This window comes from Colias philodice, chromosome 10 (genome assembly GCF_061535455.1).
Source record: "Colias philodice isolate Cphi_HAF_F1 chromosome 10, ilColPhil1 Martin Lab GWU primary, whole genome shotgun sequence".
Taxonomy (NCBI): domain Eukaryota; kingdom Metazoa; phylum Arthropoda; class Insecta; order Lepidoptera; family Pieridae; genus Colias; species Colias philodice.
The window spans coordinates 9,850,264-9,862,889 of NC_143095.1; the positions used below are offsets into that span (position 1 = coordinate 9,850,264).

The 12,626-nt window shown below is 31.7% G+C and overlaps 1 protein-coding gene and 1 long non-coding RNA gene across 2 annotated transcripts in view; one reads left to right on the forward strand and one right to left on the reverse strand.

Annotated features, from left to right (window-relative positions):
- The window catches only part of LOC149485411 (A disintegrin and metalloproteinase with thrombospondin motifs 1-like), a 72,704-nt gene that overhangs the window by 21,231 nt on the left and 38,847 nt on the right, over positions 1-12,626 (reverse strand). Inside the window, exons 7-8 of the mRNA XM_089700175.1 lie at positions 6,251-6,383; positions 515-678 (exon numbers count right to left, since the gene is read on the reverse strand). Coding sequence (XP_089556301.1) covers positions 515-678; positions 6,251-6,383 — 297 coding nt within the window. The remainder of the gene's footprint in view (positions 1-514; positions 679-6,250; positions 6,384-12,626) is intronic.
- Positions 1-12,626, forward strand: part of LOC149485412 (uncharacterized) — a 206,818-nt gene that overhangs the window by 13,942 nt on the left and 180,250 nt on the right. The gene's annotated exons all lie outside the window — the stretch shown is intronic.

Sequence of the window (12,626 nt, forward strand, 5' to 3'; positions counted from 1 at the left end):
GTAAAATTTCTGAAATGAAATGTTTTTTTTACATAAAACCCTTGGTAATTAAATTAAATAGTGATGTTTTAAGCACGAAGAAGCGAGCACATATTTGTTCACATTTAAATAATCTCATTTACTTTTGTCTGTTCTTATTTAATTACGTTCTGCAAATAAAGCCTTTTGCTCAAATTTTGTCGCTACAATGAAGTATTCTTGGTATCATTAACATTTTTATATTATTTTATGTCATAATTCTATATTTTCTTGCTTATTGGCTAGCTTTTAATTTTTATTCTGTCTAAAATATATAAATTGTTCAAAGTTTAACCTTTTATTTTGTATTACATAGTACAAACTATTTGGCATAGATTCTTCTAGTAATACAAAGCCTAAGTTTACATTGTAGTCTTAAGACTTTGTACTACTAGATTGTTTACGTAGTTAGAGATGAGAATATGTAGACTTTACATCCTCATCGTACAATGTAAACAATTTCCATTCCTTCTCTAATCCAAAATCACGTACTCACCCTTTATACCAACAGCGCCTGATCCTCGTCCTAAGGCCGTATCCACACTCAGCGTTGCAATCGCTCCACGAGCCCCAGTCTCCCCACTCGGGGACCAGGGGCTTGTCTGTTTTGTTCTTTAGTGCGTGACCAGGCATTGGCTCGCACATGCGGTCGACACACCACTATTTATAGGAATAAAATAATACAATGTTAAACATGGATATGGTATTTCAGTAAAAAACTGTGTCTGTTAATCAGCCGTTTCAATAATAGCCTAGGCTTCTCATTAAGTTATGTATTCATTAACGATATGGCTGGATATCATTCAGCTAGTCATAAAAAGACAGCGTTTAGTCGAGACACAGAGCCTATATTAATGAAACGGTGATAAGCCCAATGGCTGCGATATTAAAATTATAAACAAATAATATAGTTATGACTTTATATTATTTTTAAGCTATTGCATAGCTTCTATCGCGGGCCTTGAGCGCGGGGACCGAATCCAGATATTCCGTAACGAAAAAACCTCACGCTCCCCACTCCGACGGGCGCGGAGGTGTGGCTTGAAGGCATAGCATGCAATAGCTTTACCGGGGCAGTCCCCGAGTGCCACACACATATAGCGCAAAATTACAACCTCTTAAATTGTACGATATAAAATAGAAATAACTAGCTAACTAGAAATAACTGCAACATTTTAATTCACATCGTACAGAGTAAACTATAAAGTTTACTGCTAAAGCTTGAGCCTGCTTAGATCCGAGAAATATCTTACAAAATGTAATAAAGCTTTGGCCGCGTCTCGGGGATTTATCCAGATTATGTCCATCTGTATCCTTGTAATTATATGATCTAATTTCCTTTGTTTTCTCTGCACGTCTGGATATCGAACATCTGGTTTTATCGCAATTTATTAAATTGTTTCAATGCTTATAGTGGTAATTAAGGTGATAATAGTTAATTCTTCTGGTCTTGATAGATAATCCTCGAGGACATGATAATAGTTTTAATTTTTTGTTAACATGAAACATTTAAAAAGAGAGAAAGATTGTAGATTGTACAATGTACCTACATGGTATTTTTTCCAAAGCATTGCCAAAAAATATGAAACACTAATTATAGACATGAAATTAGGTGCTAATTTCCTTATAGTCCATAATTTGTATCAAACCTTTAGTAGTTGAGTCGTTAGTCATAACTATCTAGTTACTTTTATCATCTACCAAAGATATAGGTCAAGAATTCGCAAAGCATTTCAAAACAATTGAGTTTTACTTTTCTCTTATTATGAAGAGTTTCCCGACGGCTCCGAGGAAAGGAATTTCTTTATAAGCTTGATAAGAAGCATCATTATTATTGTTCAGTCGACAGGAAAGGCGGATATTAAGGCATTCCTGAATCCAGTCTTACATAAATGATAGCTTTTAAAATTCGAAGACAATTTAAGCTGCCTGTGATTCTTAGTTTAAGTAGTAGGTATTTAAAAATCGTTATATCTGAGCCAATATTATAAAAAGAAAATATTTGATTGTGTATTTGTTTGCAATGAATATTCTCCGAAAGTACGGGACCTATTTGAAAATCATCAGCAGAAAACTACATTATTCCGGGGTGACAAAGGCTATAAGTATTGTATTTTGCTTTAATACCAGGTCAACGCGGACAATTCAAAACAAACGTTTAGTAATTAATATATCGTTATGTATGAATTACGTAGACTTCATAAAGCTGGGTCTTTCACATTCCTGTTATGGGAATCCATTATGAGATGATGCAGGCGGAAATATGATATGGACAATGGCATTTCTTAAGTAATGACGTCATGTCTTTCATTCATTGTACTTAACCTATATCTTGGATGTTTTTATTTGTGTCTTGTAAATTACTTTTTATTTGCAATATCTTCCTACCAGTAAATATAGGAACAGCATTTCAAAACAATTAAGGAAAGGATATATCTGTTTTGTGTGTTTTCAACGCGGTAATACAAATATAATAATCCTAGACATTGGGTACCTGGGATTAATATAATCAATATTCTATTTGGATTAACTAGTAAATCCCTACACGCCCAGGTGAGTACAAAATACAAATACATAGTGATTTGAGGTAATTCAAATTGAGTCTATTGCAAATTGCGATCGTCTAAGATGTCTCCGATGAGGCAAATAACTTATAGCATTACGGGTCATTGGTACATCGTATTACGTATATTACTTTATATTCTTGCTAACCGCTATAATTTACTTCAAGTATGATTCAAGGGTTTAAATTGAAGTGTATTCATGAGTTTGATTGACTCTTGTACATGTCTGATTTACTCTTATGTAGTAGCAATGTATGTCCTTTACAAATAGGTATAAAATGCTTATTGTATTAGGGCTGATTTTTCAATCCTTGGTTTAAACTTATTCATCGAATAACGTACTAAACTACTATGTATTTCAAAAATGTATTCTAATTGTCCGTATTTGACAGTTTATAGGTGACATTTTAATATGTTCGTGTAATACTTTATTGGACGGATAAATTTTAACCAAGGATTGAAAAATCGGCTCTTACTAGAAACCTTTGAACGATTGCGTTCATATATGTATGTTTATTGTACTTGTAGGTTTTTATGTCTCATCAGATGATACGTGTTTTAATATAAATAAACGAATTTAATTATAAAATTTGTGTGTTCTCCTTGTTTCCTTATTTGACCTTTGGCGACAGGCCAGCATAACGCTAGGTCAGACAAAGATGTATAAGTAATCATATTATTCACATCGCGTACTTACAAAAAACTAAATACAGTTGCCAAATCAAGGAGCGACACCAAGGCCACGGAATTACTCATGCGTTACGATTTAATAATGAAGTCATCAATTTTGTTATTGATTTATTGATTGGCTTGCTTGTATGCGAGTTTTAGTTCATTTTTCAATGAATATTGCGTATCATATATGGTATTTCATCTCGGAATGTATTCATGAAGGATTTTATTGAATTTATGCACACACACGAGCGGATGGCGCAGACGTTGATGGAATTTCGAGTAGTTGTGTGCATAACATGAATGCAATGAGTGATGCTCTTTTAAGGGAATTTATTCAAGCATTCCCTTTTAAATGACTGTGTTTTTTTGTTAATTAATGTTAAATATGTAAAATGACATACCTAGGTACTTTATAACTTCACTTAACAACTATAACTATAACTTAACAAAACGTAACTATAAAACTTGATCAGAGTTTTATAGAAATTCATAACTAGATTACTAAAAGGCTGAACAAAAATACTAGGTACTAAGGTGGATGGCTTAGTCAGTGATAATAGGTATCTACTTGTATCTTATGAGATAAAAAAGTATTCATAAAGCTGATACTTATTATATTATGAAATTAAACTCTAACAATATTTTAAATATATTTGCAAAACGTACCTAAAATATGCTAAAAATACATTGAGATAATATTAATATGGAGACGATACCGCCTACATCACTTATGTTCCACTCAACATACGTCATGTGGCGTAACTGCACTCAGTCGCTTGCTCGCTCATTGGCGCGAACGTCACGCTCATTTTTTATTTGTTTTAAAGTGAAACGCATCAAATATGCCTACGTGTGTGTTACGATATTGCACAAATAATACAAATAATACGGAAAAGTGCAAAGGAATAACTTTTCAATCAGTAAGTAACTAGATAATAATTTTTAAAACTTAGTTAGAACAAAATTTTTGGCGGGCGACATTTTGCGTCATTTGTCATAGATTAAAAATTTAAGATATGACATTGGGCATGAAATAAGTGTTGTTAGTAATATTTGCTGGCGTATATTTTTATAGTATAAAATAATAATTTTACATATTTAGAAAAGCATAGACTGGTTGTTAATTGAAAAAAGGTGAAATCATGAAATATGAAAATCAATTACTTAATCACCAATTTTTTTTGTTAATTGATTTTAATCAATTTTAATTGATATTGTATAAGCTACTGACTTGAACGTATAATTGAATTATTATTTATTTATCTGCACTAATATTATAAAGAGGAAAACTTTGTTTGTTTGTTTGATTGTAATGAATAGGCTCATAAACTATTGGACCGATTTTGATGAAATTTGGCACAGACAATCTTTAGACCCTGAGAAAAAACATAGGCTACTTTTTATTGCGAAATATGTACCACGGGCGAAGCCGGGGCGGACCGCTAGTTCAGAGATTAATATTTTTTCTATTCAAGGTTTCCATGTCTGGGCCGTGAAGAAAGGGAAAAATGGGTAAAATTTGTCCAAAACAACCGCAGTGAAGAAACCTGGTTACCATCCGATAGAACTTTGCGTCTGTTCATTGCATTTTCGCGATGAGGATAAATATACCACAAAAGCGGGAAGGCGTTTTCTAAAGAAGTCTGCTGTTCCTTGTATTGATGTTAGTAATAATAATAAAATTTTACGGATTTGTATAACAAATAAAATATTATTTTAGCCATCACTAACATTATTATTATTATATTTATTTTAGCCGAAGGTGTGCTACAATAGTACTGGAACAATACAAGCAATTTCTGAGCCGGGAACATGTTCTGAGGATGATGAACTAAATATAAATAAACACAATTTTTACACGGCTTTTATTTTTTTTCTAAAAAAGGCTCAATTTGTAAGGAATGAAACTTCCCATAGCCCTGACTGAACCTCCTCATCCTATATTATATGCCAGATATTGTTAGCCCCGCGTAGTAAAGTCAGTTTATATCTAAAATAAATATTAAGTAAGTACAAAGAAAATTTCAAGTCAACGTGCATGTAAGGAGTGGCACCCAATAAAATAGACAGAATGAAACAAAGTGTCGCCTCTATAGCGGTGAGTCAGTGACATCGCATAATCTATGACTGTCTAGCCGTCATTCGCGCGCCCCGCGCCGCCGCGCTTGGCGCACAGATTTTGTTCGTGGTGTCTGCTCCATATTAATATTATCTCAATGTAAAAATATAGGTTCAGAAAAGTTAATATTTTTCTAACAAATTCCCTTTCAACTAAAAGCTTCATTATAAGCCTTAAATGTAGTACATAGACAGTAAACTTATTTGCATACTTTTTCATATATGTATAAGCAAATAAATAAAAAAAGTAGTCAGCGGCAGAAATATGACCGCAATTATAAAAGACTTTCATAGTCTATTAACATAGCTCGGATACTGTGACTAGCATTTCATTAAATTACGCATAGCGAGCATGAAGCTATTTTATCTACTTAAGCAATCTTAATGTCCACTTAACTAGGCCTTTCATATAAAGACTATTTTCTTAAAATGTTAACTTGGCTTAAAATTATCATTACAGCCAGCTATTTATTATTCGAAATACCTAGTCTTTTAGTTCTACCTTTTTTATCCCGGATAATATTTAAAATACTCTTAAGTAATCTAGCCATTTTAAATATAAACTTTTACAGCTACAGAATTCCATCAACTTTTTTCATCACATCAGTCTATAGTTTATACGATAAACGAGATATTATAGATTTCTATTGTGTAATAAATCTAATGTGTCTCTTTAGTTTTTTTATAGAAAAATAAGTAACTAAGAAGGATATTATTAGTGTACCTGATAAACTTTTAGATTTTAATAATTTTTAATTCGTCTATACGATAAACGGGATATAGGTAAGGAATGTCTATGAAAGTAATGCTATGGTTGTCTCTAGACATTTTTGAAAAACAAGTCGAAAGACATTATTAACATTAATATTTAATACCTGATTGACTCCACAAGGCGTGCCTTCCAATGGTGGGGCTCGTTTCGACCGGCATACGTGGGGCATCGAGCGATGCGCACACCATAATCGAGCACATGGCGATTTGATTTTTACTGATTTGCATATGGAAAATCTGAAATAAAATGTATATTTTATAAGTACTATTAGTGAGAAATGTTCAGCGAGGAAAAGCTGTTGTAACTGTTGTAACAGCTTAGTTTTACTGCAATTTGTGAAAGATCGCAACGCCACATTATATAAGTAATATCACGATTTATTATTTATTGTTAATACTAATCATTTTCCTCAAAAAATTAAAAACGCAAAATTTATATTACGCCGTATTATAGCGTCAGTTAAGAGCACATAATATAAATACAATGAAGGTAAGTACATAATATTATTAAATTGTATCTTTAATTACACAATAATAATGTTACAATTATGTATCAGTTTCATTCAAGGAACAATGAAATCCTAATAAGTACCTATAGATTTTGTGATAAGTAGGTACTCTTTCTAGCTTTCATATTACAATACAATGTAATATTGATAAAAATAATCTTACGTATGCGGCTGCGGGTATCCTTGCTTTGTATTCAATAAAGTTTATTAGGTAATAGATATATAAATATTTCGAACTTATGCACTGCAAAGATATACTACATCTATTTTTAATGTATAATGTACCTATTTACAATACATAAAATATATGTATTTTAAACAGTCAAGAATTTTTGCAATTATTAAAAAAAAAACTTTCCCGCGCATTTAGTTTTCCACCACAGATAACCGCCATTTTGGCACCTGACATTACATAGCAATATAGATTATATAAAGCTTTTTAAAATGTACACTTTATTATTGAAAGCATTATTAAAATTAAATAACATTAAAATTATTATTTATACCATGAATTTAAATATGTGCTAATAATTATAACTCAATTTAAATAAATTATTTTGAAACGTTCAATTTAATTCAATGAAATTTTTTTATTGGTGGCAATATTACTTTTTATTTTTTTTATCGCCATATTAGCCAGAGGCATTTCAGACAAAAAGTAAATAAAGATTTAGAAAAAGAAGAAGAAATAAAGAAACATTGTCGGTATGTATGCCTTTACTACATTCTACTTTACTATTTTAATATTGTTTTATATTTGGTTATTTAGATCTGAAATATCTAAAGCGCTTTTAAGTGAATTAAGAGAAGTACGAGTACTTATTTTTATCCGAGCCGACATTTACATCACTCATGAAAAAATATTTTTAGCTCAGTATTTTCACACGCGTTCACGTAATTTATCGTTTTATCAGCATTTTGTAGGTCAATGTCAATTTAACAGTGGCATACTTATCCAAAAATATCAGTGTCAATTTTAAAATTTAGGTTATGTCGCTGTGTTATGTCGCATCCAAAATGTTGCCATGGATGAAGACTAATGAAGACAGAATAAAAGCATTTCATGTCACTTGAATTTGTCGTTTATTTATAAAACGATAAAAGCACGTAAAAGCCCGTCAATGTTTTTTGCTTTAGTTAAGTTACTTGAGTAATCAGCGGAGAAATCTTATCACATTTTTGTTCTCGAGCGGGTAAATATTATTACAGTAATATAATAGTTAGTTAATATTATAATTATATATTTATTATAATTACTAGCTTTCCGCCCGCGGCTTCGCCCGCGTTTTCAGAGAAAACCCCGCATAGTTCCCTTTCCCGTGGGATTTCCGAGATAAAACCTATCCTATCTCTCAAGTTGGATCGAACTGCACATGGTGTGCGAATTTTATTATAATCGGTTAAGTAGTTTAGGAGTCCATTGAGGACAAACATTGTGACACGAGATTTATATATTATACTAGCGGTCCGCCCCGGCTTCGCCCGTGGTACATATTTACGTTTTCTCTACATAAAAACCATCCTCGTACTTCAAGGAATATAATAAAAAAAGAATTATCGAAATCGGTTCAGCCGTTCTCGAGTTATGCGCTTACCAACACATTTTGCGATTCATTTTTATATATAAGAAGAAGATTAAGATAAGATATATAATTAAATAATTATATAATTATTATAATATTAATGAAATATGATTTGTATACGTATCATGTATTTGTATATTTTCATAAGTAAATTGAAATAATGGTATCGTATATTAATTTAAATTGAATAAAATACTTTTAGTTCAATGAATTATCTAAATACGTTTTAATAAGTACATTTAACGAATGTATTAGTTTCACAATATATTCGTATAACAATGGTTTTAGTTTTGGAATCGCGGTATATGATAAAGGGTTTTAGACAATGAAGTTGGAGCTTTGTTCTCTGTAATTATAGCCAAGTTAGGTTCAAAGATTGAGATGTTATAGGGTTGTCAATATTAAATTAATTGTTTTACGTTATTATTTTCGTTACTTAATAGTGCATTAATTAATAACTTTCCAGCTTAAATGTAGTTAGTTAAAACTTAAATAGGTTAAAATCTATAAAGGTTATTTTTTCCTTTCGAAAATTGAACACTCTAATAGAGATGATGTTTAAATTGTTGCCATAGTAAATTTGAAAACTCATAGGTGTCATATACAAAGCGTATAAAATATAATTGTTATATGAAGTTATTAGACCTTTGTTGGCAACCCTTATTACACTTAAGAATTGGTATAGCCTTCTGAATATGGGCGTGTGTGGCAATAGACCGTATCTCCCATATTCGTAGACAATCCTCTTTTGTCTATTATTTGTCGACCATATTGGTCTATAATCTATCCAAAGCTACATAGGCCTCTATAACATTTTAAATATAAACTACGTTTAAGTTTACATGATTACATAATATTATAGATAGTTGAGATATATTTATCAAGCTTTTAACTTCTGTCATCTAGTAACATCTGAAAATGCAAGTACAAAAAAGAAAAGCTCTCGCCTCTCACGTTAGTAGTGATTCTGAGAAGTTTCTAGAATACAGAATAAATCCGTCTTCTAACTAACAAATAGATATTTGAATCATTTTCTAGTTTTAACTATTCATCAATACTTTACCTCACATAATAATAGCTTCTTATTAAATCTGAATGAATTGAATGAACTTAATGATCATTCATTCTCATTAAAGGAATGCATTTTCATAACAGAGAGAAGGGAAATGCGCCTAATTAGCAAATACAGTAAGCATGCATGAACTAGTGCACAATTACACGCTATAGTATGCGTTTTAGAACGCAATCAACTATGATAAAGTCCACCACTTATCAGTTCAATATAAAGCAGACGCATCGAATGTTCCCAACCATATATTTCGATAAACGAATGATTTACGATTCCAATTCTGCACGTTTGTTTGATCTTCGCAAAATACATTTGCAAGTTTTGCATGATAGTGCGAAATAGTTTTGCTATTGGACAGTCTGAATCAATACTCGATACAGTGTTACTATACGATATAAAAACATCAATATCATACAATCGAAATAAAGAATCTACAAGATGATTATAATACTTTCTTGTTTGTAATACCGAATGCCACTTTTTTATTTTTATTTTCTACTTTTCATTTAAGATATTATTTTGTTGTATTTGAAATAAATTGAATACAACGAAAAAATGTGCCGTTTTAATTAATACTACACATAATTAATATGATAGATAGAATAGGTACCTATCACTAGAGCAATTATACGCAATACGACATTGACCAACTTTTATAAAAGAAATAACGATTATTTTATGGACATAATAGTAAAACTTGAAAACATTGTAGCTAAATCGTATTTGGTATCTAATTATCAAATAAATTATGTATTTATGGAGGGCAATTCAGATTTATAGCACAACTAGAGGTCAGCTCGGAACAACTGCTTCTACAATCTACATACTATTAATTTTGTTGTTGAGAGGCTTTACTTTTAAAAAATTAATTTAAATAAAGATTTCTTAAAAATAGAAACAATAAAATTATACCTTATTTTTAAATCAAATGAAAATTCTGAAGAATATCTCAAATTCATTATAAGTTACCAAAAATATAAAATTACGAAATAAAAGAAAATACGAAGAGTATATACGTAATAATAATTGCATGTAGAATAGAGGAAATAAGGTCATTATGAACTGATAATTATCTGTAAACTTCCTCTTATATAATTATTGCATTACAAGTGCATAGTCCTCGTAATTTAGTGATAAAACTTTGATACTGATATCTCTATGTAAAAGCTTCTCACTTTTAAATTGTTATTAAATAAATTGTTAAATAATTGGTAATTAATAGATAGTCTTAAGAATGTGTAAATGATTATAATAAATCAGTAAAAAATTGCCAATAACATTTGTACTTAAAAACAAATTCATCATGAGTATTAATCATAAATATGTGGTTATTTATTTCTTGTGTAGGTACTTGTATGTCTTATAATAGTCCGATCCCACTACTAAGTTCAATAGTAATTACACTTTTTCGTGCTTTTACTACAACTTTTCGTAAAAAACACCTACCATAGTGAAGTCCCGTGTCCCCTAGTGGGGTAAGGGGCAGATGCATTATGCATACATCTGTTTCACTGATCGATTTTTTTAGGGACAAGTAGGTGATCAGCCTTCTGTGTCCTGCCAGACCGATACATTTTTTTTCTTCGTCTCCACCGGGAATCGAACCCAGGATCCCTCGGTTCTTCGCACACGCGTCAACCACTGTACCAAGGAGGCGGTAAAAAAATACCTACCATACTAATATAATTTAGCGCATACTGAAAATAATAATAATAATAATAAATAAAATGGTCTTTATTTGTTTCTCACAACATTAGAAAGGTTACAAAAACTTATTAATACTACACAATGTACAGTAGAAGATAACGTTGTGAGAAACTGGTGCCTGAAATAGACTACATAGAAGTCTGAGGTACAGGTCACCAGCCCCTCTCGCGGATATCATACGAGAATACACAAGTTTACGTACCTACAAAATGCATAAAGTTTTACAAATTTTATAAGAAGACAACTTTACCTTAAAAACACTAATACAAAAAAGTAAAGAGAAAAAAAAATATATATATATATGTATATATATATTTAATTTTAATCCTACCAAATCTAAAAGGTATGAATGTGAGTGTGTTAGTGCTAGTATGCTAGTGTGTGTGAGCGCATGTGTGTGTGTGTGTGTAAGTAAGTGTGTGCGCAAGTGTATGTGTTTGTGTGATTAATCGTATGTGTAGGTGTGATTATATGTTTATATCAGTTTACATAAAGCGTTATTAATTTGCAGTAGAAAGATAAGCCCACAGCAATTTTAAATGAGTTGTTTAAGAAGGTCTTCGGTTTGTTGGTAATCCAGTGATTTTAAAAAAGTAGAAACTGTCTTTTTGCAGTTGTAATTGTTCAAGGGATAAATGTTTAATTTCTTATTTATTTTATTATAAAGAAAGGGTCCCAAAAAGCAAAAGAAATGATGTGAATGAGTTGATGAATAGGTGGCAGATGAACAAATTGTGTTATTACGGCGCTTATTTTTGAGTAAAGTGGGGTCAAATACCAGCTTTGAATGTTGCTTCATAATGGTGTGAAGTATGAATGTTTGTCTGACCGAAAGCACACCCCACATTCTATAGAGCTCTAACGTGGGGTAACGATATGGAAGTCCAGCACTCACTTTAAGGATAGCACGTTGAGCTCTTTCAACTTCAATAAGGTGTGACTTTGCACAACCGCCCCAAGATGTAACACAATAATCTATCAGTGAATTACAAAGTGCAAAATATACTATTTTTATCACCTCTCTGTCAGCAACATGTGTAAGACTTTTGAAAACATAAATCAATTTTCGCAGTCTGGAGACTAGAGTGTCTACATGGGGTTTAAAAGATAAAAGTTGGTCGATAGTGGTACCGAGGTATTTTATAGTTTCAGTCCTCTCTAGTACAGGACAGTTACAGTTCACGTGATTTGGGGGACAAGTATGAGCTGAGATGACGAGTGTAGGAGGTGGTAGTAGATTGACCTTATGAGCGAAGACCATATATTTAGTTTTGGAAATGTTTAGCGTTAGTATATTTTGGCGTAGCCAATGCCCGACCTTATTAAATCCATCCTGAGCATATTTAAACACATTGTCCCAAGTGTCACCAACAAAAAATAGCGCGGTATCGTCGGCAAATGATACGATCTTCCCATTAAAAAGAGGTAGGTTACACAAATCATTTATGTACGCCAAGAAAAGGGTGGGGCCGATGACACTGCCCTGAGGAACGCCATAATTTACCGACAATTCCCCACTAACCACGTCATGATTGAGCTTCACGCGTTGTCGTCTATCAGATAGGTAGTCAGTCAATAGTTTTAGGGAGTTATCTCTTATACCCAATCGTTC